Source organism: Dendropsophus ebraccatus, chromosome 5, assembly GCF_027789765.1.
Source record: "Dendropsophus ebraccatus isolate aDenEbr1 chromosome 5, aDenEbr1.pat, whole genome shotgun sequence".
NCBI classification, from domain to species: Eukaryota; Metazoa; Chordata; class Amphibia; order Anura; family Hylidae; genus Dendropsophus; species Dendropsophus ebraccatus.
In genome coordinates this window covers 115,134,547-115,156,329 of record NC_091458.1, presented here as the reverse complement: position 1 = coordinate 115,156,329, position 21,783 = coordinate 115,134,547, and the positions used below count along the sequence as shown (strand labels likewise).

The 21,783-nt window shown below is 44.2% G+C and overlaps 4 protein-coding genes across 16 annotated transcripts in view; 2 read left to right on the top strand and 2 right to left on the bottom strand.

The window, feature by feature from the left end:
• The window catches only part of SENP7 (SUMO specific peptidase 7), a 60,682-nt gene extending 53,375 nt beyond the window's left edge, over positions 1-7,307 (bottom strand). The window contains exons 1-3 of one of the 8 annotated variants that reach the window (XM_069971028.1): positions 7,137-7,307; positions 5,343-5,418; positions 2,740-2,847 (exon numbers count right to left, since the gene is read on the bottom strand). In XM_069971028.1, the coding sequence (XP_069827129.1) occupies positions 2,740-2,847; positions 5,343-5,405 (171 nt within the window). In that variant the 5' untranslated portion in view covers positions 5,406-5,418; positions 7,137-7,307. The other 7 variants (XM_069971029.1, XM_069971026.1, XM_069971025.1 and 4 more) reach the window with 7 other exon arrangements.
• On the top strand, positions 229-12,845 carry LOC138792921 (putative protein ARB2BP). 3 transcript variants are annotated; one of them, XM_069971038.1, is made up of 3 exons: positions 229-325; positions 1,463-1,521; positions 10,021-12,845. In XM_069971038.1, the coding sequence occupies exons 2-3, from the start codon at positions 1,488-1,490 to the stop codon at positions 11,094-11,096; spliced, it is 1,110 nt and encodes a 369-aa protein (XP_069827139.1). In that variant the 5' UTR covers positions 229-325; positions 1,463-1,487; the 3' UTR covers positions 11,097-12,845. The 3 variants fall into 3 exon arrangements, with proteins under 3 accessions (XP_069827139.1, XP_069827140.1, XP_069827141.1); XM_069971039.1 differs by lacking the exon at positions 229-325 and adding an exon at positions 1,104-1,182; XM_069971040.1 differs by lacking the exons at positions 229-325; positions 1,463-1,521 and adding an exon at positions 7,077-7,328.
• TXNL4B (thioredoxin like 4B) lies at positions 12,462-17,153 on the bottom strand. Of its 2 annotated transcripts, none has more exons than XM_069971042.1 (4): positions 17,005-17,153; positions 16,208-16,371; positions 15,414-15,565; positions 12,462-12,904 (listed from the first exon to the last, which is right to left on the bottom strand). In XM_069971042.1, exons 2-4 carry the CDS (start codon positions 16,337-16,339, stop codon positions 12,739-12,741), a joined length of 450 nt encoding a protein of 149 aa, XP_069827143.1. In that variant the 5' UTR covers positions 16,340-16,371; positions 17,005-17,153; the 3' UTR covers positions 12,462-12,738. The 2 variants fall into 2 exon arrangements, with proteins under 2 accessions (XP_069827143.1, XP_069827142.1); XM_069971041.1 differs by lacking the exon at positions 17,005-17,153 and adding an exon at positions 16,444-16,596.
• TRMT10C (tRNA methyltransferase 10C, mitochondrial RNase P subunit) lies at positions 15,764-21,767 on the top strand. Of its 3 annotated transcripts, none has more exons than XM_069971036.1 (3): positions 15,764-15,935; positions 18,890-18,965; positions 20,442-21,767. In XM_069971036.1, the coding sequence occupies exon 3, from the start codon at positions 20,454-20,456 to the stop codon at positions 21,681-21,683; it is 1,230 nt and encodes a 409-aa protein (XP_069827137.1). In that variant the 5' UTR covers positions 15,764-15,935; positions 18,890-18,965; positions 20,442-20,453; the 3' UTR covers positions 21,684-21,767. The 3 variants fall into 3 exon arrangements, with proteins under 3 accessions (XP_069827137.1, XP_069827138.1, XP_069827136.1); XM_069971037.1 differs by lacking the exon at positions 15,764-15,935 and adding an exon at positions 16,244-16,395; XM_069971035.1 differs by lacking the exon at positions 15,764-15,935 and adding an exon at positions 17,081-17,146.
• The last annotated feature ends 16 nt before the right edge of the window (positions 21,768-21,783 follow it).

Genomic DNA, 21,783 nt, shown 5'->3' with positions numbered 1-21,783 from the left:
GTTAAAGGGGTTTTTCATGTAAAAAAGACTCATGAGATATCTGCGGATAGTCACTGATCTGTAGTGTTTTGAGGCACTGCACCCCCATTGATCAGCTGTGAATCTACCAGTAGGTTACATCAGTCTAATAGAGCAGTGGAATGTGAAGGCGACAATACCTACATTAGAAGGTCCACTGCCCTGGTAAATCTAGAGTGGTTCGGTGCACTGGGGTCAGTGGACAGTTGAGACCAACTGCCAGTACTTCCAGGAGATTACAGCTGAACTGAGCATGCCTGACCCACCTTAATGGGTCATAACCAAGGGCAGCACAATATCATGGGGGGTTAGTAAGTCTGTATCTCTCAAACATGACATTTACAGAAATGGTTGATCTTTTAAAAAATTAGTTTAGACTTAGTTCTCTTAATGACCCTTGGCTGGGTCCTTCCTGGAGGGATATCTGGCTAGTCCTGTGTTTTGAGACTCTTCAATAAGGCTCCACAGTATCTTCCTTTGCATATTCTCTTAATGATAAAACTGTCCCTAATAGGACTGTTATTTCCTGCAATGTAATTCCCAAAGTCTTAGGGCCCTATCACATGGGACGATTATCGTGCAGAAAATCATTATATCATTCGAATTCAAACAATAATCATCCTGTGTAATTGGAGGCAACAATTGAAAAAACATTCATGTGTCGTTGATTGTTGATTTAGATCTGACCCTAAAATCATTGTTAAAGGGGTACTCCAGCGAAAAGCTTTTTCCCAGTAATTGAAACACATTACAAAGTTATATAAATTTGTAATATGCTTCAATCACCTATCTGCCCCCCTTCCCTACCGCCCCCTCCAGGAAGTGAAGTAAACTCATTCTTACCTAATGACTGTTGACCCCAGGCTTTTCTGTGGCAGCCATTTTGTGACAATGACATCATCAAGAGGGAGGCGGGTCTAAGCCCTGTTAAGCCAGCATCCCTTTTTCAGATGACTCGGGTTGCTCAGGTCTTATTGGCTAAACAAGATGTAAGCCATCTAACAGTTCTACAGAGTCAACTAGACATCACAGGAGACAAAAGACAAAGTTTGGGCTTGGGAAAGCCCAAACCAGAAAGTGAAGAAAAAAATGAAGACACCAACCGAAGCTTCAGGGACCTGCAAACAGCGGGAAATTCCAATAGAGACAGACTCCGGAGGGATGGTAAATGTCAAAACTAAGTTTATGATTATTTTTTTTTATCAGCGCCAGAGTACCCCTTTAACCGTTCATTAATCATTCGCTGTAATTCTACATTCGTTAACTAATAGTTCAGTGTAGTTGCACATCATTAGTTCTTTTGTTGGGATCAGATGGAGTAAACCATGCCTGATGACTATAGTTCTGTGTAATATGGTGAATGATTTCAGGTTAAAGATAAACAATCTCGTTTGTGATAGTTTATTGTTAGTCGATAATTGTTAAAAATCACTTTGTCTAATAGGACCCTGTATTTGGCACTGACAGAGATGATGACTACTGGATGGCAGAGGAGAGAGGAAGGTAGGTTATCAGAAGTATAGTTTATTACATGAATGCTACTCACAGGGAGGGAAGGGGTGGTGTCAGGGCCGTAACTACCACTGTAGCAGCCAGAGCAGCTGCTATAGGGCCCACCGCATCAGAGGGCCCTGTTGCCTGCTCTTGCAATACACTGGACCCCCTGTGCTGTCATCATTTGCAGCACCAGGTGGCCAAGCGGCCTCCCAGGTTCTGCAAATGTCCCTTTGACTGCAAGTGCTCCTGACGAGCCTTTGCAATTATAACTAGACTTAGCTAGTTATAGCTTGAATAGCTTAGCGGTTAGTTGGGAACAGTGCCCTGTACTGTTTCTATTGTTTACTGCTGATTGCCTAGGTTACTGACCACTGGTCGGGTCAGCCAGCTTCTGTGTCTCGCACTCAGATCACAGACGGCTCAAAGACTTGTGGATCATCCCTGGAGCCTGGATCTGTGATCTCAGTGGGAGACAGAAAGCTGTAGAGCTGATTCAGCTCAGCTTCGCTGTGTTCCACTCTTATGTGTCTTTGTGACATGCCAAAATAAAAGTGACAGTAAGGGGCCTATTCCACGGAGTGATAATCGGCCCGATTATCGCTCCGTGGAATAGAGAGAAGGATCAGCCGCTGATCGTGTCATCGGCTGATCGTTCCTTTAGGTTCAGACCTAAAATCATTGTTCGCCACCAGCGCATCGATACGGTGGAAAAGCGTGGCGGCGACTGACGATTTCAACAGCATCATACATTACCTGTCCGGGCTGCAGGTCTTCTCCTTCTCCCGATCCCGCGCCGCAGCAGCTTCGGAGCGGGGCTGTCTAAACTGACAGACCCTTTAGCCAACCACTGTCCGGAACCGCCGCGGCCAGTGATTGGCTGAGCGGTCTGTCAGTTCAGACAGCCCCGCTCTGAAGCTGCTGTGGCGCGGGACCGGGAGGAAGAAGAAGAAGACCTGCAGCCCGGACAGGTAATGTATGAAACAAGGGCTGCAAGAACATCAGTAACAATGTCCCTACAGCCCTCGCTTAACAATCATTGGGGCCGTGAAATAGGCCCAGTAAACGAGCACCGATCGAGCAGATCGGTGCTCGTTTACATTGTTGATCGGGCCCTGCTCGGCCCGTGGAATGGGACCTTAAAGCTTCTATTCAGTCTGTACAACCATATAACATTTTACCTCTAGTTTCAAACACTTACGATGAATCGTACACATTAGATTTTACCTTACGAATAGTGATATGTCTGTGCTCAGAACTGCCGAGTCTTGTTAGAGGTGAATTCACTTGAACTTCTTCACACCAATCGTCAGGGCTTTTTTTTGGAATCTTAAACTGAGAAAAGAATAAAATAACTTTAAAATACCCACCATAAATCACAAGTGGAATAAACCAGTGCACCCAATAATCTGACTTTAAAGCTGCAAAAATATATTTTAATTTTTTTCTGTCCGTGTTTAAAACAAAAAAAAATGAGATTAGATTTTTTTGGGCTGTATTTTTAAGCAGTATTTTATCACATAAACAGTTTTTAAAAAAGGGCATGAAATTAACGTGTGCGCACAGAGTGCCGTCTTCTCACTGGACTCAATATGGTCATATGGTCATTTTTGAGCTGTAAAATGGCAATTTTTGGGCTCCTCTAAAGACCTAAAATATTCCAAACCAACCCTCAATTTTACGCTGTCTGTCTCTGGATAACCATGTATGATTCCCTTATAAAACAGTATGGTGCTTAAAGGGAACCAATCAGCCCGATCGGGCTGATATGGTTCCCTGAACCGCTGTATACAGCTCCTGCAGCAGCGGCGGCATGTACCGGCCGCGGCTGCAGCAGTAGCTGTATACCCAAAAAAGCAGTTTAATCCCCCGGGCACGTGACAGGCAGCAGCGGGGAAGTAGTCATCTGGGCGCCTCCCTGCCTCTATCTAGTCACCGCTCTCTGCCTGTCAGTGCGCTCAGATGGGATTAGTGACAGGCAGAGAGGCCAGTAAGGGACCTCTCTGCCTGTTAGTGCACTCGGAGGGGATGACTGACGGGCAGAGAGGCCAGTAAGGGACCTCTCTGTCTGTCATTCATCCATCCCCTCGAACGCGGTCACAGGCAGAGAGCGGTGACTAGATACGGGCTAGGAGCTGCCCAGATGACTACTTCCCTGCCGCTGCCTGTCACGTGTCCGGGGTATTAATCTGCTTTTTTTCGGGTATACAGCTACTGCTGCAGTCGCGGACGGTGAGTGCCGCGGCTGCTCCAGGAGCCGTATACAGCGGTTCTGGGAACCATATCAGCTTGATTGAGCTGATTGGTTCCCTTTAAGAGGGATCAGAGTTATGAAAGATTCCTGTAATACAGGTCTGAGTTACCGGGGCAATTTCTGGTGGCTTCTCCCCACCCGCCAGCCTTGATTGACAGATCACTCTACACCCAACTAAGTACAGGTCTATAAACGGGAAAGAGAAAAGCTACCAGGGGCCTCCCTGATGACTCTGAGCCTGTTCCAGGCAGGTGCTCCAGTCAGGCTTTATAACTAGGACTATGCACACTGCAGTGTTTCAGAATGAATCAGTCATCACTGGATGTTCATTCTCTGGCTGAGCCGTCACATTAATATGGGGGCAACTAATGCTGACTGAAGAAGGAAAAAGGAAAGAGTGTTTCTGCAAGATCTTTTTTATGTTTATGCTTATTGTTACCAAATGCTTCCTCTTCATAACTAATACAGATGTTTGCTTCCCAAACACACAAGAGTACTCACACTCTCCTCCTAGTCCAAATAGCACAAGGATATTGTATGATTTGGCTATCAAAGCTAAAAGACCTATGGTTGCTAGTGTGCTGAAGTCCTGACGGGAGCGCTTGCCTGCCTCTCCCACTAATAAGTGACAGTCTCCTATATATACCTTCAGAAACACAGCAGCTATAAGGTGGATAAGTGACATTAATGGCTTTTATGTCATTCGACCTAATACTCTAGCAAACCTGTCTGTGTACTATGCTGCCTGCTCTGCTTTAAAGGGGTTGTCCAGCGAAAAACATTTTCTTTCAAATCAACTGGTGTAAGAAAGTTAAATAGATTTGTAATTTACTTCTATTAAAAATTCTCATGTCTTCCCAAACTTATCAGCAGCTATATGTGCTGCAGGAAATGTTGTTTTATTTTCAGTCTGACACAGCGCTCTCTGCTGACATTTCTGACCGAGACAGGAACTGTCCAGAGCAGGAGAGGTTTTCTATGAGAATTCATAGAAAACCAAGACAGGGTGTCTGGGCCAGAGATGTCAGCAGGGAGCACTGTGTCAGACTGGAAAAAAAACATTTCCTGCAGGACATATAGTAACTAATACCTATGGGAAGACTTGAGATTTTTTAATGGAAGTAAATTACAAATCTGTATAACTTTCTGAGACCAGTTGATGTGAAAGAAAAAGATTTTCTCTGGACAACCCCTTTAATGTGTACCTGTAAACTTGAATTGCCATCTGTTCTTCAGATCAGCATCGTGAGACGTAGTCCACAGTGGGCGGTAGTTGCTGAGGCTTCAGTATGACATCCGGCAGGTTATGTGCACAAATTTATTTCTAATTTACAAGACTTATGCACGGAGTCTGCTGGATATTGTAGATGCTTCAGCAACCTGACAGCCCAGCATAGCCTGCATCTCTTCACACTCAAGTGTACAGATACCCTTCAAATTCTTGCAGCTGTCATTACGGCTGTCTGTACTGTCACTCTAAGAACCCGAGCAGATGGCATCTGTCATACATGCTGATGAAATCTGGACCATACATATGTGTATTCTTGGTGTCAGTAACATACACCAACATACATACCCCATTACTTCTACCAACTGGCGATGTGAACGGCGGGGGCTCCATTCTCTGTTTATCCATCATTGTTACTCGGTCACTGAAAAATACACAGTATACAATATAATAAGACACACATATACATATACAGTGTCCTTTACAAGCAAGAAATACAAAGAATATAAAGATGTTATTAGTGTATATAGCAGCTTAGGGCCATGTTCTCTTCTGACACTATCCTACATCTCCTCTGCTGGAGGTAACAGATATAATAAGGAATTCAGAGTAAAATACTATAGGGAAAACTAAAAAGGTAAAAGGAATAAGACTGTGTTCACACTGTGCAGCTTTGTTGCATTTTCTGCTTTGATTGGTAGACTCACCATATAAAGCACATCACACAGTGTGAACCCAGCCTAATATGTGATGTTATGGCCCACGAGATTTGTGAAGAGTCTTCACTGACAGACTGTAAGCTATAGGATGCCTGACAGTTTGGCTTTGCCCACCCATTCGCTTCCTGACATATCCTACTTCTATGGTACATACTCTACACACATATCCTACTTCTATGGTACATACTCTACACACATATCCTACTTCTATAGTACATACTCCATACACATATCCTACTTCTATGGTACATACTCTACACACATATCCTACTTCTATAGTACATACTCTACACACATATCCTACTTCTATAGTACATACTCTACACACATATCCTACTTCTATGGTACATACTCTACACACATATCCTACTTCTATGGTACATACTCTACACACATATCCTACTTCTATGGTACATACTCTACACACATATCCTACTTCTTTGGTACATACTCTACACACATATCCTACTTCTATATTACATACTCTACACACATATCCTACTTCTATATTACATACTCTACACACATATCCTACTTCTATGGTACATACTCTATACACATATCCTACTTCTATATTACATACTCTACACACATATCCTACTTCTATATTACATACTCTACACACATATCCTACTTCTATAGTACATACTCTATACACATATCCTACTTCTATGGTACATACTCTATACACATATCCTACTTCTATGGTACATACTCTATACACATATCCTACTTCTATGGTACATACTCTATACACATATCCTACTTCTATGGTACATACTCTACACACATATCCTACTTCTATAGTACATACTCCATACACATATCGTACTTCTATGGTACATACTCTATACACATATTCCTTCTATAGTACATACTCTACACACATATCCTACTTCTATAGTACATACTCTATACACATATCCTACTTCTATGGTACATACTCTATACACATATCCTACTTCTATAGTACATACTCTACACACATATCCTACTTCTATGGTACATACTCTATACACATATCCTACTTCTATAGTACATACTCTACACACATATCCTACTTCTATGGTACATACTCTATACACATATCCTACTTCTATAGTACAAGCTCCATACACATATTCCTTCTATAGTACATACTCTACACACATATCCTACTTCTATGGTACATACTCTATACACATATCCTACTTCTATAGTACATACTCTACACACATATCCTACTTCTATGGTACATACTCTATACACATATTGCTTCTATGGTAGACACTCTATACATATCCTACTTCTATGGTAGACACTCTATACACATATATACTCCATACACAGCCAGTCACGGCCAGCACACCGGGGCAGGATACAACCACAGCTTTATTAGCACACCATCCGTGTTTACTACACAATCTGTCAGCGATTCCCAGACCTGATCCCGACGGACGGTGCCCATAGGATGTCACTGCCCACAGCCCTGGTGCAGCCAGTCTCCTCCCCCCGCACTCAGTCTCTACCCTCTCCCAGTCGGCTGTTGTTGGCGGAAATGACGTAGGAAGGGAACGTAATTAAACGAGTCGCGCGAGCCTCGGGTCATGTGACCGCAGTTGTGGCCGCCGCAGAAGTGAGTTGTACCATCTAGTGGTGGTGGAGTGTACGCAGCCTGGGTTACTGCTGCACTGTATAGCATTATATGTATGTGACGTGTACTGATCCTCCCTGCCGCCATGGACGGAGTGTCACTGTGACCTCTCATCCCCCCAATCTGCAGCGAAACTACAACTCCCAGCATGCCTGACAGCTGGAAAGACACAGGCTGGGGAACGCTGCTTTACAACGTAGAGGACTGCTGTATCTCTGGGTGGGGAGTGGCATTGTGTTACATCACGGATGGGGAACCCTGGCCCTCCAGCTGTTGCCAAACTACAATTCCCAGCATGCCTGGACAGCCGAAGCTAAAGCCAGGCATGATGGGAATTGTAGTTTTGTAACAGCTGAAGGGCCGAGGGTTTCCCATGCCTGTGCTAAATGATGGTGCTGTGCTCAAATATTTGTATTTATTTAAAAAAGAACATTTTTTTATTTTTCCTCAATATTTTGCAACCAAAACCAGGAGTGAATTGAAAACACAAAGGATCTGTTCACACACTGTTGAAATGTAGTGGATGGCCGTCATTTAACGGCAAATAATTACTGTTATTTTAAAATATCCGCCGTTGTGTTAAAATAACGGCCATTATTTGTGATTAAATTACGGCCCTACACTAAATTTCAACAGTGTGTGAACAGATCCTTTCTGTTTTTTTCAATCCACTCCTGGTTTTGGTTGCAATTGGATCCTATTTCTGTTTCAGATCTTTTTTGGGAGGGTATGTGTATATAAAAGGTGAATAGAAGCTGTGCTTTAGGATTATTATTGTTTTTTATTTTCAAATTATATGTGTCTGTCTATCTTCAATCGGCACTAAAGGTTTGATCGGTCAGGATCTCGGTGTGGCTGCAGTAGACGGCACAGAACGGCACCACACACTTCTCTTGGTTCTATCCGGTGACTGGTGAGCGTTTGGACCCTCAGACTCAAGAAGATCGAAACATTTGTGATCTCTCTAGGATGTGCCAAAGTTTCTTAAAGGAGAAGTCCAGCAAAAATCTTTATTAAATTGTTGTATTGCCCCCCAAAAGTTATACAAATCCCCAATATACACTTATTACGGGAAATGCTTGTAAAGTGCTTTTTCCCTGCACTTACTACTGCATCAAGGATTCACTTCCTGGATAACATGGTGATGTCACTTCCTGGATAAAATGGTGATGTCACGACCCGACTCCCAGAGCTGTGCGGGCTGTGGCTGCTGCAGAGGATGATGGCAGGGGGACACTGAGGGACACTGAACATCCCTCTGCTATCATCCTCTCCAGCAGCCACAGCCCGCACAGCTCTGGGGGCTCTGGTCGTGACATCACCATGTTATCCAGAAAGTGACATCACCATGTTATCCAGAAAGTGACATCACCATGTTATCCAGAAAGTGACATCACCATGTTATCCAGAAAGTGACATCACCATGTTATCCAGGAAGTGAAGCCTTGATGCAGTAGTAAGTGCAGGGAAAAAAAAAACTTTATAAGCATTTCCAGTAATAAGTGTATATTGGTGATTTGTATAACTTTTGGGGGGCAATACAATACTTTAATAACATTTTTCGCCGGACTTCTCCTTTTAAGTAACAGTAACACATCAGGCAAAATGTATCGCCTAGATTTACTTTTGCATGAACTACTGGGGACTCCTCAGTGTCTTATAATGCATAAGGTTCCCTTATATGAAGCTTTTTTTAACATAGACTTCACTATAAAAGCTAGATTGAGTATTGATGAACCTTTGTGCCAGAGACTTGTCAGCTTAGTAATATACGTGGAACAGTTCTATTTGTGAATGTAGGTCAGTGTCATGCAAACGCATTCATGACGGCCTGTAGACTGAACCACAGTGCTGAGAAATAGCAAAGGGGTGCCGATACCCGCAGAGAAGCACCTCTGCTAATAATACTTTGTTTCAAGTGCTTTCTTGTCCACCAATACTTTTTTATTTTATCATATTACGTGCTATTTAGACCGTGTTCACACACTGTAAATAAACTGCTGCCATTAAAGGGAACTAATCAGCCCAGTACAAAGCTCCTGAGCAGCCCGCAGCACGTACCGGCCGCGGTTGCACCAGCAGCTTTATACTGGAGAAAGTTAAATAAATTCAATCCCTGGGCGGCGCAGGAGGTAGTCATCTGGGTGGCTCTCCGCCCGTGTGTAGTCGCAGCTCTTTGCCTGTCTGGGTGCTCGGCAGGGAATGAGTGACGGGTAGAAAGACCCAGATGACTACCTGCCCGCCTCTGCCTGCCACACGCCGGGGTAATAAAACTTCTTTTTCTCCGCTATAAAGCTTCTGTACGTGCCATGAGCTGCACCGGAGCATTATACAGTGATGCAGAGAACCAAATGAGCCCAGTCCTTTCCATTGAAGTCTGTGGAAACAACAGCCGTTCGTTGACACAGTGTATAAAATACTGGCTGTCAAATTGATGTTCGTATCATGGCCGTTATTGAGCAAAATGGCCGTATTTTACATTGTTCACACATGGATTTATTTGTCCTACCATAACTTCTACAATATACTGTAGAATGACTGCTGCCGTAGTATGTTAAACAGCCGTTATTTGATACTCTGAATAACAGCCATGGTTTTGACTATGGAATAATGGCTGTTGAAAATCATTGTGTGAACATAGCCCTAAGGTGTGTTCCCTTTTCCTCTTCCTCAGGCATGATGGAAGGACTTATGAGATTCATATCCTATCTCGATGTTCCCAATTGTCTGGATGACTTGCAGTACTCTTTCAATCAGCGAGGAGAGCTCAGGCATATGGTCACCAAGGAGCCTTTTGTCTACAATTATTATAAAAATGAACATGAAAGAAACCACAAGCGTTACAAAATTCTTGGTGATATGATCACACTTCACGTCTATGAGCTTCTTGAGAGAGAATGCAATCTTGAAAGAATTACCATTCCGATTGATGCCAGCGAAGACGAACCAAAGTCCTTCTTCTTCATGACTAAGGAACTGCTAAGTAAGCAGACAAACTTGTTTGTTCTTCTTCAAGATAGCGGGGTTATCCGTGCAGGACAGTGGAGCCAAAAAGTGATAGTCCATCACTCACTAGATAAAGGGACCCAGATCCCATATATTAACACCGCCGTAAGGGACCATAGCTCAGTGATCGTCCTAAACCCCAACGACAACTATGCACAGATGAAAGAAGAGCCCCAAACTCTCATTAAGAAAGAAGATGATACTACGGTTATAGAACCCAGGGACGCATGTGATTCATTCACTACTGGTCAGAAACTTATTCTTCCTAAAAGATGTTGCAGTTCTCCAGAAGAACATACCAGCTATGTCTGGGACCACTTTATATCCAAGAGTGCAGCTAAGAATGTGTTGTTCATTGCACATGGGTATGGTGGGTTAGTGTTTATGGATTTGCTTTGTAGGAAAAGCCAAGAGGTCAGGAGTAAGGTGAGTGCTGTGGCATTCATAGATTCACGACATCATGCCCAGCATCAGGCAAGAACTGACCCAGAAATCCAAACCTGGATACGCACACATTGTAGAAGCTGGGTACTAAGTACTAAACCTTTAGACAGACCTGCAGGGTCACTGAGAAAACTCGATTGCCCCAAGGTGTCTGCTGGAACACAAAACCACGAAATTGCACCTTCCTTTGTTCTTCAATCCATATTCCGATTTCTTAACAGATCCTCAAAGACTCGTCGAAATTCAGTTCCACCTGTCCACACTATGGTTACTAGAAGTTCTTTAAGGAAGTCCGTGTAAACAGCTTTAAACTGGCACGGAAAAGGAATTATGGCCTCAGTCTGTGTACACCTAACACACAGCTTATTAGGTACAGTACAGAGGACATGGTTATCTAAGCTGTATACAGTCTTGTATTCTGTGTACACTTCTTCATAGTGGAGTCACATTAATAGATAGAAATCTGATATCACAATATTAGTAGTATGATCGCATTGACATTTGGATGGTGTCTTGTTGTATTATGGGGAGCTATTGGTATGAAATAAATCTCCCTCTTGTCTATGCCAGCCCTGAGTATCTCTGCACTAATATCATATATGTATACAGTCATACTTAAGGCCCTATTACACGTTCCATGTAATAGAAGGCAACGATCAGCTGACATGAACAATGTGTGCTGACCGTGGCTGTCGTTTGTCTTTCAACATGTTGAAAGACAAATGACAATGATAGCAGCGATCTGCTGCCATCACTCCGTGGAATAAGAGCGGTGGCAGCAGACCGCGGCTATCCCTTATGGGCTGCCCGGACAATCTAGCGATGACCCGGGCAGCTCCCGCACCTCCCTGCGGCCTCCCCTGCACTTACCCACTCGCTGCCCCCACGTGCAATAGCGGCGTCAGCGAGCGGGGAACGAGGAGCAAACGACCGCTGACAGCACTTGTTTGCACCTCACAGTTGCCCCGTGTAATAGGGGCTTTATACTCTCAGGAATAAAATATTTTCAAAATGCACAATCCATTTAGGTAAAATATGTATTTGCAATTCCCCCAGTTCCATATTTATCTCACATTGCTATACATTGGTTTCCGGTATGTCATTCCAGCTTTATAACATTGACCAGCATCAAGTTATGTTTTAGTGCTTTACATTACCTTTTTTTTTCTCCCTGAGAAAGAGCCACCATCAGGTACATTCGCTTAAAGTGTTGTATATGAAAAGAACGGCGCCATTGCCGTGGTTCTCTTTTTACCAAGCACCAGCCTGGGCTAAAGCACTAGAGGCGGGGTGGCACGCCCCCACTGGGAGCAAACCCTACCCCTCTATAACGCAGCTTTTTTACTTTCTTTCTATAGCCCCTGTTCCTGCGATATAGGGATTTTGGTTGAATATCCATACTTTTCACTGAGTAGTCAGATGGGTGGAGATGTTACTAAAATGGGGTATGAATGCTAGGCTTAGGGGGTATGCTTTATTTTTTGGGAGGAATAAGAAGTTCCTAATCACACCCCATTAGCCTAGCATGTACATTCATTACAAAAGAGGAAAATAAGAGCACTCAATGCTATAAAATTATGGAAGAAAAAGTAGTTTGGACTGATCACAGGTTAGGGCTACAGAGAAATAAAGAAGATTGTTGGCAGCAAAAGACCACTTAGGGCATCTATACAAAGCTCACTATTTATTATCAGAAAGTAATTTATGAAGTGAAAATAAAATAAAAACCACCCGATATCTAACATAGCCCTGTGTCTATACGTAGTTCTTCACTGTGACTGCAATAAAGTTGTTGGGTAAACCCATAAAGAAACGATGGCAGCCCACTTCTATCAGGATTCCACAGTCTTCATCCAATCTTTCTATTTCCATTTGTGTCTATTAACATAAATATAGATATTTTTTCCTCTCCATAGTGTGATGATGGTTATTTTTGGCCATCCTAAACTCCTTGATATAAAAGGTCATATTTTGGAATGTTCTTTGGGTCTATAGGACTTTGTACAATGAGTTTTCCACGCATTGCTCCCCTGTAAATCACTTCAATGAGGTCAATAAAATCTTGTTTTGTCTTGAAACTTCCCACAAACTTGGTATGATCTGGCGACCTAGAAAACAAGTTTTAACATTAATGCCATTGTATAAAAAATTACCATAATCCATTATGACCCATGTACCCACCTCCATAACACTATACCCTTTCCTAGTTATGTTTTGGCCCAGTTCTCTTCTTCAGAATTTTGGATTACATGCCGTGCGGATAGGAAATAACCACGTCGATGCTCAGCAGTTATTTCCTGTCCACACGGCATGTTATCCGAAATTCTGGGCAGGCTGGGAACTAGCAAATTGTCTGAAATGCCAAGAAACCCCACACCAAAACAGCAATATGAAGCACAGTATGCAGCAACACTGGCCCCAGGGTTTTGTAGGCACAATTGCCACAAAAAAAATCTCTAAAAAGACACAATGGTCTAACCATGACCCTATTTCCTAGAATGAGACCCTTTTCTGGACATGCTCTATGACCTGTGCAGATGTCATTCTTCAGGCTGGGGTAGGCTGAGCTCTGAGCATCAGCTATTATAAAGATCAAGTCTTCTGTTTTATCTATATGTTGCAGTGTAATGACAGAATCCAGGGATTTTATCAAATCACTAGGGATTTCATCAAATTCCAGGAAATGGTGAAATGAACACCCCGTTCCATCATTTCCCAAGGGATTTGATCAAATCACTGACCCCTTTCAGGAAAATGATGGAATGAACGATCAAGGAGTCGCCCAGCTTTATGTTTGGCAGCGGAGGCGGACGGGGGAGCAGAGTGGCACACCTCCTGGCAGGCATATAGCGGCAGGACGGAAACTCCCAGCAGACATGGCGGTGGAGATGGACGGGGGAGCAGAGCGGCACACCTCCCGGCAGGCATATGGCGGTGAGCGAACGGGGAGCAGAGCAGCACACCTCCCAAAAGGCATACGGCGTTGGGGCGGACGAGGAGCAGAGCGGACAGGCCGGGGGAGCAGGAGGCATGTCGCAGGGTGAGCTGGACGGGGAGGAGAGCGGCACACCTCCCGGCAGGCATATGGCGTTGGGGCAGACAGGACGCAAAGGGGACAGGCCGGGGGAGCAGGAGGCATGTCGCAGGACAGGGAGCAGAGCGGCACACCTCCTGGCAGGCATACGTCTAGCAGGGGAAATGAGCGGAACGGGGAGCAGAGAGGCAGTGGAGGCAGACGGGGAGCGGAATGGGCAGGCTGGGGGAACAGGAGGCGTCTAGCAGGGGAAATGAGCGGAAAGGGGAGCAGAGGCAGCGGAGGTGGACGGGGAGCAGAGCGGACAGGCTGGGGGGGAGCAGAAAGGCGATACGGTAAGCGAATTCTATGTCGCAGGGGGAAATTATAGAGTTCATTCCATCATTTCCCTGAAAGGGGTTAATGATTTGATCAATTCCCTAGGAAAAATTATGAAAAGACGTGGTCATTTCATCATTTCCCGGGATTTGATCAAATCCCTTAAGGATTTTCACTGTTATCCTGTGATGATAGGGAGAACACTGATGAAAAATGATCTGTGCACAAAAATTCTTGGCTTAGTGATCAGAATAAAAACTGCAAGATTTCAGGAATGTTTTAAAATATATAAAGTAAAGTAGGGGGAAAAAAACACCAAAAAGTTTAATACCAAAACTTGATTTAAACAATAGATCATTTTCTAATGATGTTTAGAGAGGTATCACCGGCATGTGGTAATGGTAGTGTAGCTGGACGTATTGTGGACTAATGCCGATTAGGGACGGGGGTGCTCCTCATAAACGCACTGATACGTCATAATACAGTTCCTTATGGAGAAGAAAAGCCAAGGGCACTCGTCCGTCAGTAGTGAAGAATCTTTATTTCATGGTGCAATAAAATCTCCAGATTGCACACTGGTCGGATCAGACGCCATCCCAAGTTACAGCGTAGTCATGATGGCCATTTCGCACACAAGTGTGCAATCTGGAGATTTTATTGCACCATGAAATAAAGATTCTTCACTACTGACGGGTGAGTGCCCTTGGCTCTTCTTTTCCATATGGAACTCATTTTCTAATGACACATTCTTTTTAATGATCTTGTTTTTGGTCAGATAAAGTTTTAGGGATACTGTCATCCTTACATGGGTGCCATTCACAGCAGCAGCGACTGCTGTGCATTGTAGATTTACCTCTTTCGGGAGGTCCAGGGTTTCCTTTAGCAGCAAACAAGTTCTAATCCGTGGTGCCACCGGGACGCCAGTGTCATAGAATCCCCTCTAACCACCTCAGTCACGCATGTTTCCTCTTTTGATGCCCTGCAGGAGGAGGGTGGCCCGATCCATGTGAAACACGTGCTGGACCGAGGCGGGGAGAGAGGACATGGCAGAAGGACCCAGGGTAAATCTACAATACGCAGCAGCTGCTGTGAACGTGTAATCATGGGTGACGGTATCATTTTACAGAGACACCAAACCAAATAGTAAATAAGAACTGAAAGACAGTCCCTGTTCATGGGGTCTTACAGGTGGAGATGGGGGAATGTCCACTTACTGGGTTCCATACTAATCATATTACACTAGCAGCAAACAAATTCCACATTACCCGTAGTCCACCTTCATATGTTGCCCATTGAAGAAAAAGACAGTAGATGGGATATAGCTGATATCAAAGTACTGGCGGTAGACAGGCACTTTGTCCACATCAACGAGATATATAGCTGACATTTTACTTAGGTCGTGTGATGTCTTTGCAAGCTGAAAAGACAAGGGCATTTATGGTGACATATACTAAGAGCATCCAAGCCATGCCTGGAAACTACGAGTTGTCCACTTTATAGTAAAGTTGCTAAGTATACAGTATAAGTAAGTGGAGTCACTGTATATACTGACAGTAGCTGCCTGTGTACCTCATGGAGCTAATATCAGACTCCCCTCCTCCAGGCTGGGCTGCCCTGCTCTGTGGTGCGTCTGTCCATAAGATGGCTGACATGGAGAAGCAAGTGCCCCTGATCTGACGAAGCATGTAAACGCGAAACAGCTGTCATTCTGAAGGTGTCTGGCGTCCTCGCCGGCTGCTAACCCATGTTTTAAACAAGATGGAACAATAAAGTTAAAGTACGGACTGGTGAGTGCCCTTGCATTTTTCTACGTGTGGATGTAATGTGAATACACTTACTAATACTGTACACTGACCTATTTTACTATAAAGTGGCCAACCCCTTTAAGGGTACAAACACACACAGCAGATACGCAGCAGATTTGGTGGTGCAGATTTGATGTTGTGTTCAGTTATTTAGATCTAATCTGCTGCGTATCTGCTGCGTATCGCAGCTGTAAATACGCAGCGTATATGCTGTGTGTGTTTGTACCCTAAGCGTCAAGAAATAATCCACATACAATGTCATCAAGCTGCAGGCAGACGGAGTCATCATCTCTTCCAAAGCGGAGAACCAGGACCACCTCCGCTGTTGTTTTGATCACATGATCTACGTCACGTTTACTACTCAGTTTTGGCAGAAGAAAACTCATGGTCTTTGAGGTCTGGTTTGAATAGAAGGTTTCTAAAAGAGAGCAAGAGATAACAAGTAGGTAATAATTTCTCTGGTTAGTTAAACATATTTAGGATATCTTACCACGCTGTAGAACATTCAACAACATTTGTTCAACTTTGTTCAACATTTGTTCTACTTCAAGGGGTGTATTAGGGGTATAAGGCAAAGGATTTCCTAAATATGCAATGGTCCACAGGCTGTGTCCTGTATGGTTATCATGTATGCTGTATCCTGTGTAGCCATCATGCTCTGCTGTATCCTGTATGGTTATCATGTATGCTGTATCCTATATAGTTATCATGCTCTGCTGTACTCCCATGGCTCTCCAAACTGCGGCCCTCCAGCTGTTGTGAAACTACAACTCCCATCATGCCTGGACAGCTAAAGCTTTGGATTTGGCTGTCCAGGCATGATGGGAAATGTAGTTTTGCAACAGCTGGAAGGCCGCATTTTGGAGACCCATGCCTGTAGCTCAACAGCTGGTGCAAAACTACAACTCCCATCATGCCCCTAGAGCCGGCGGTGGGAGCTGTATGTGTGCAGCAGCTGGCTCGTCACATACTGTACATGTATAATGGATTCCTGTAGTATTAGCAGCCCACACTCCAGAGCCGCTCATGTACCGCACCGCAGTGTGCTCACCGGCTGATGCTGGACTCGCTGAATCTAGTGGCCGTGCATAGTAATGGTCTGTGCCTAGGCATCTCTCCGGGGGAAGGAATAGAGAGTTACACCGGAAGAGGAAGCGGGTACCTGTAGTGCTGCGGCATGTGTGGAGCAGGAGGTACTGTGTGTAGTGTGTGTGTGGGGGGTGTGCAGTGATCGGGGGGGGGGATGTGCAGTGATCGGGGGGATGTGCAGTGATCGGGGGGTGTACAGTGATCGGGGGGCAGCCTGTGCCGTGTCTGCGGTGCCTGTCAGTGCTGAGCCTATGGGAGCTCCGCCGGTGACCTCTATGGGGCGGGCACAGCACACTGGTACACGTGGGGTGACAGGCTAACCGCAGCTGGGTACAGACGTGTTCACACAGCGCTGTAACCTTGTGCCACACGATTCGGCATGAGGGGCCCAATCCCCATGATGGTTCTGCACCTAAATCCACTAACATTTCACATAAAAAAAATAAAAAAATAAATATATATATATATATATATATATATATATATATATAACATATATAATTGGTCACATAGAGTGCAGATAAAAACCGTGCAGATTGGTGAAGTCACATGAGGCCCTGTTCACACTACAGTTCTGCATATACATGAGGAACCTGTCAGAATGGGCTGCCAGTATATATGTGCATGGACAGGCGCCCATTGACTTTAGCTCCTCCAGTGACCACATAAGTGTGATTCCCTGGACATGTCCCTGTATTTTCTGGGACTCAGTTGTGGCTTGCTGCTCTTTTGAGTCCCAGAAAATACAGGTAGATGTTAGGAAAAGGACCTGATTGTGGTGACTAGCGGACTATTAGGCTGTCAGTCAGAGGGACCTGTGCTGCCACATTTCTTTCCTCTATAATAAACACAAATAAGTACAAAGCAAGAACAACAATGCTTTCCAAAGGGGCCATAGGGTTTAAAGAGAACCAATCACCGGAAAAACGCATATAGAGCTTTTGAAATGTGCTGTTAGAGCACACAGCACACTTGGCACACGTGTTTCCATAGCCTCCGTGCCTTCCCCGTGTAAGCCGCAAAGTAACTTTATAAAACTGGCACCCTGTATGCTAATTACCTGAGGTAGTCACCTGGGCGGTGTTCAGCTAGCAGGTAGTCACGGTCCCCTGGGCGTTCTACCGCTGTAATCACGCCCCTCTGGGCGTGATTCAAAAGGCCGAGTAGCTGTGACATTCTGATGCCGGACGCCGCTGCACATGCACAGTGCAGCCGCTTCCATTCCGGCGGTACTGCGCCTGTGCAGAATAGCCTCGAATAGCCTGTCAGCCGGAGTTCGAGGCTATTCTGCACAGTCGCAGTCCAACCGGAATGGAAGCGGCTGCACTGCGCATGTGCGGCGGCGTCCGGCATCAGTACGTAAGCGCGCCGACGTTGGGCACAGCGCGCTCCCGAGTGACGCCACAGGCACTCTGCCATTTGAATCACGCCCAGAGGGGCGTGATTACAGCGGAAGAACCTCAGGTAATTAGCATACAGGGCGCCAGTTTTATAAAGTTACTTTGCGGCTTACACGGGGAAGGCACGGAGGCTATGGAAACACGTGTGGCAAGTGTGCTGTGTGCTCTAACAGCACATTTCAAAAGCTCTATATGCTTTTTTCCAGTGATTGGTTCCCTTTAAGGCAGCCCCCTATCTCAGCCTAATAGGGGTTCATGCATGGGGCGTATCCACAGCAGCTGCACCATGACCTGTTATGGCATTCCCCAGGACAGGTACCTATCATGGTGGCCCTCTGCCAGACTGAAGGAAAACAAATCTGGTTTGCTCATCTCTAGTGGTATACACAGGACCAGCATTATATCAGCTTCACAATGATAAATCTGTACATTTGGGTTCCATTACAGGCATTTGTGAGCACTCCCCAGTTCCAGCAAGTACAATTCCATAAGAAGGCTAAGAATTCAGAAGTATTAGTAAAAAGTGAGTAAACCGTTGTAGCCATTGTACACAATTCTGTTATTAGGGGGGTTCATACTTAGTATTTTGTGGCAATTTTCAAGTTAAAGGGGTTATTCAGCTAGGTACAATACATGTTGAATCATCCCCCTCCCCCCTCCTGGAGACTAACAATTAATTCTATGCATGTCATTACCTTTTTAGTCTCCTTCCCCCAGTTCCGAGCCTGCTGCTTTCTACAGAAGAAACAGGAAACTCTGTGTGGACTCTTCACCCTCTTTCACTGCTCTGAACTCCCTCTTCTCCCCTCCCTTCTAAAACTTCTCGTGTAAACAGCATCCCTGAATTGCTGTCTGTGCTTTCTGTGATGTCGGGAGGGTTAATAACAGTGTGGTCTTCAGCAACTTGACCTCAGATTAACCGTCCGGGCATTACAGAGTGCAGAGACAGTTGGCCAGGGACACTATTTACATTAGCTGTCTCGGAAGGGAGGAGCGAGTTCAGAGTGAAGACGGTGATTACAGCTCATACACAGTTTTCTGTGTCTTCAGCAGAAATCAGACAGCTCAGAACTCGGGGGAAGGAAACAAGAAAGATAATAACAAGCATGGAAAGAATTGTTAGTCTTCAAGAGGGGGAATGATTCAACATATATTTTCCCTGAGTGGATCAAAATGAATGGGATATATAAATTAAGGACATATACTACTTTCTGCTAGATCAACTTCTGTCACAAAACATTGAAACCGAAGGCTGTGTGTGAACTTCCTGTCCCTTTCATTAAGTTTTCCAGGAATGAAAGAGGTTTTCTGAGTCAAGATTGAGTAGTATTTGTAAACAGATCCCAATAAACAATATAATGGTGCGTTTACACAGGCAGATTATTCTGACAGATTTTTTAAGTCAAAGCCGGGAACAGACCATAAACAGGGAACGGGTCATAAAGGAGAGCCTGAGCCTGATTTCTCCTCTTTTCAAATCAATTCCTGGCTTTGGCTTCTAAAATCTGTCAGATAAATCTGCTTGTGTAAACGCACCATTAGAAGAATTTATCATTGTGTATTTAAAGTGATCTTTCACTCTGTTTTGCCAGTTGTGCGTCATGAATGGCTTAAAAGTACATCTCATTGTATGTGGTTCTAGGATGGGGTGAGATTGCTCCAAATTTTCAAAAAACAGCTACTACTGCAAAAGTCAAAGCAAAAAAAAAGTGACAAATAGACACAAAAATGCTATGTATATACAAAAGTAAATTGACCCGTTCCACCACCGGGCCCTAGTGTGGCCACATGCACTGGTTTATTGTTCCATCATGTACTGTGGTGATGTGAGGGCAGGGGTGGGTGTGTATAATGCTGTTGGATAAAATTAGATTAGATTGTGTACCACAGCATGGATGATGTATGACCTTTGGCTCTAGAAACTAACTATGGTGGCCCAGCAAACTACTGAATGAAAATGTGTGATACATGTTAACTAGTTTTCCTGTTTGTTTTGCAGCCTGATTTCTACATGGCCTGGAGAATGGGTTTCATGAACACATTGGTACGAACTATTAGGTGTTCTTCATTCCATATTGTAATGAAGAAAGGTGTGAAGGGACAGTTCCCCTTGAAAAATTCTTACCAGCTTTTGCAGTGCAGAATGTTAATGCTTACCCACTGCGTGAAGAACCAAGAGAAGCCCAGTGCTGCTGAAAAGATAGATCTAGACACATGGAAAAATATTTTAAGAAATACCGCACCAAAGACTGAAAGTGAACAAGAAACTCAGGAAGAGTCCACAATAGAAAGTATGCAGAAGCTGGTCGACATGTGGAGACTGGCAGGAAAAGCTGTACCTGATTCCATCAGTACCGAGGAATTGGAGGCCCTTCTGCAGCTGCCCACAAAATCTTCCCGAAGAAAATACTTAAAAATACTCCTACTTAAAGAACTACATAAGAAGAGCCGGCAAAAAAAGAAACTGGAGAAACAGCAGTCAAAGAGTGATTCTGAGATCCGCATGGAAAAGCAGAGTACCACCTATTTAAATGTGTGGAAGAGGTCAGAGGATAGCTTTGACTCTTGGCGATGTGCCCAGGCAATGATATTTGGGCAACCTCTAGTATTTGATATGGCTTATGACCGCTATATGTCTAAGAGGGAACTGGAAAATACAGTGAGTCAGCTGCTGATGTGTGAAGGTCTCAACAAAAAGTCTATGGAGCCTTTTCACATTCACTTCTGTAATTTACAGCCTGATGGACCATACCATAAGGAATTGGTGAAACGTTACCAAGGATCCTGGGATAATGTCTTGATAACCGGCACAGAAAAATCTTATGTTGACGTCTTCCCCAAGGATCGCCTTGTTTACCTAACCGCTGACTCGCCAAATGTGCTGAAGACATTTGACCATGATAAAATTTATATTATCGGCGCCTTTGTGGACAAAAGTCAAAAGACTGGGGTGTCTTTGGGAAATGCTAAGCGGCTGCAGCTAGCCACGGCTCGCCTGCCATTGGATAGCTTTCTGAAGTGGAATTGTGGCGGTAAAAATCTTACACTTAATCACGTGATTGAAATTCTGATGACCGTAAGGGACACAGGAGACTGGAAGAAAGCGCTGTCATCTGTTCCTACGAGAAAACACGATGGATTTAGGGAGAGGCGCGAATCTTTGGAATTCACAGACAATCGAAAAAAGACTGGAATTAATTCTACCCAACAACAAAAAAACTGGTGGCAAGAGAGAAAGTGACTTTAGTGTACATATTAATATACATTACAATACTGTAAACTACACATGAAATAATTGGAAATGAACATAAATACCATTATTGTACACATTTGTATGGGTG

What these genes read in the sequence shown, in the direction of transcription:
- TXNL4B (XM_069971041.1), bottom strand. Translation starts at nt 16,489, where the DNA reads ATGTTGAACAAAGTTGAACAAATGTTGTTGAATGTTCTACAGCGTG. An exon ending in GTTGAATGTTCTACAGCGTG is followed by an intron (nt 16,372 to 16,443) that starts GTAAGATATCCT and finishes GCTCTCTTTTAG; the next exon opens with AAACCTTCTATTCAAACCAG. An exon ending in CATATGAAGGTGGACTACGG is followed by an intron (nt 12,905 to 15,413) that starts GTAATGTGGAAT and finishes CTTGTTTTCTAG; the next exon opens with GTCGCCAGATCATACCAAGT.
- LOC138792921 (XM_069971038.1), top strand. Translation starts at nt 1,488, where the DNA reads ATGATGACTACTGGATGGCAGAGGAGAGAGGAAG. An exon ending in ATGGCAGAGGAGAGAGGAAG is followed by an intron (nt 1,522 to 10,020) that starts GTAGGTTATCAG and finishes CCTCTTCCTCAG; the next exon opens with GCATGATGGAAGGACTTATG.
- TRMT10C (XM_069971036.1), top strand. Translation starts at nt 20,454, where the DNA reads ATGGCCTGGAGAATGGGTTTCATGAACACATTGGTACGAACTATTAGG.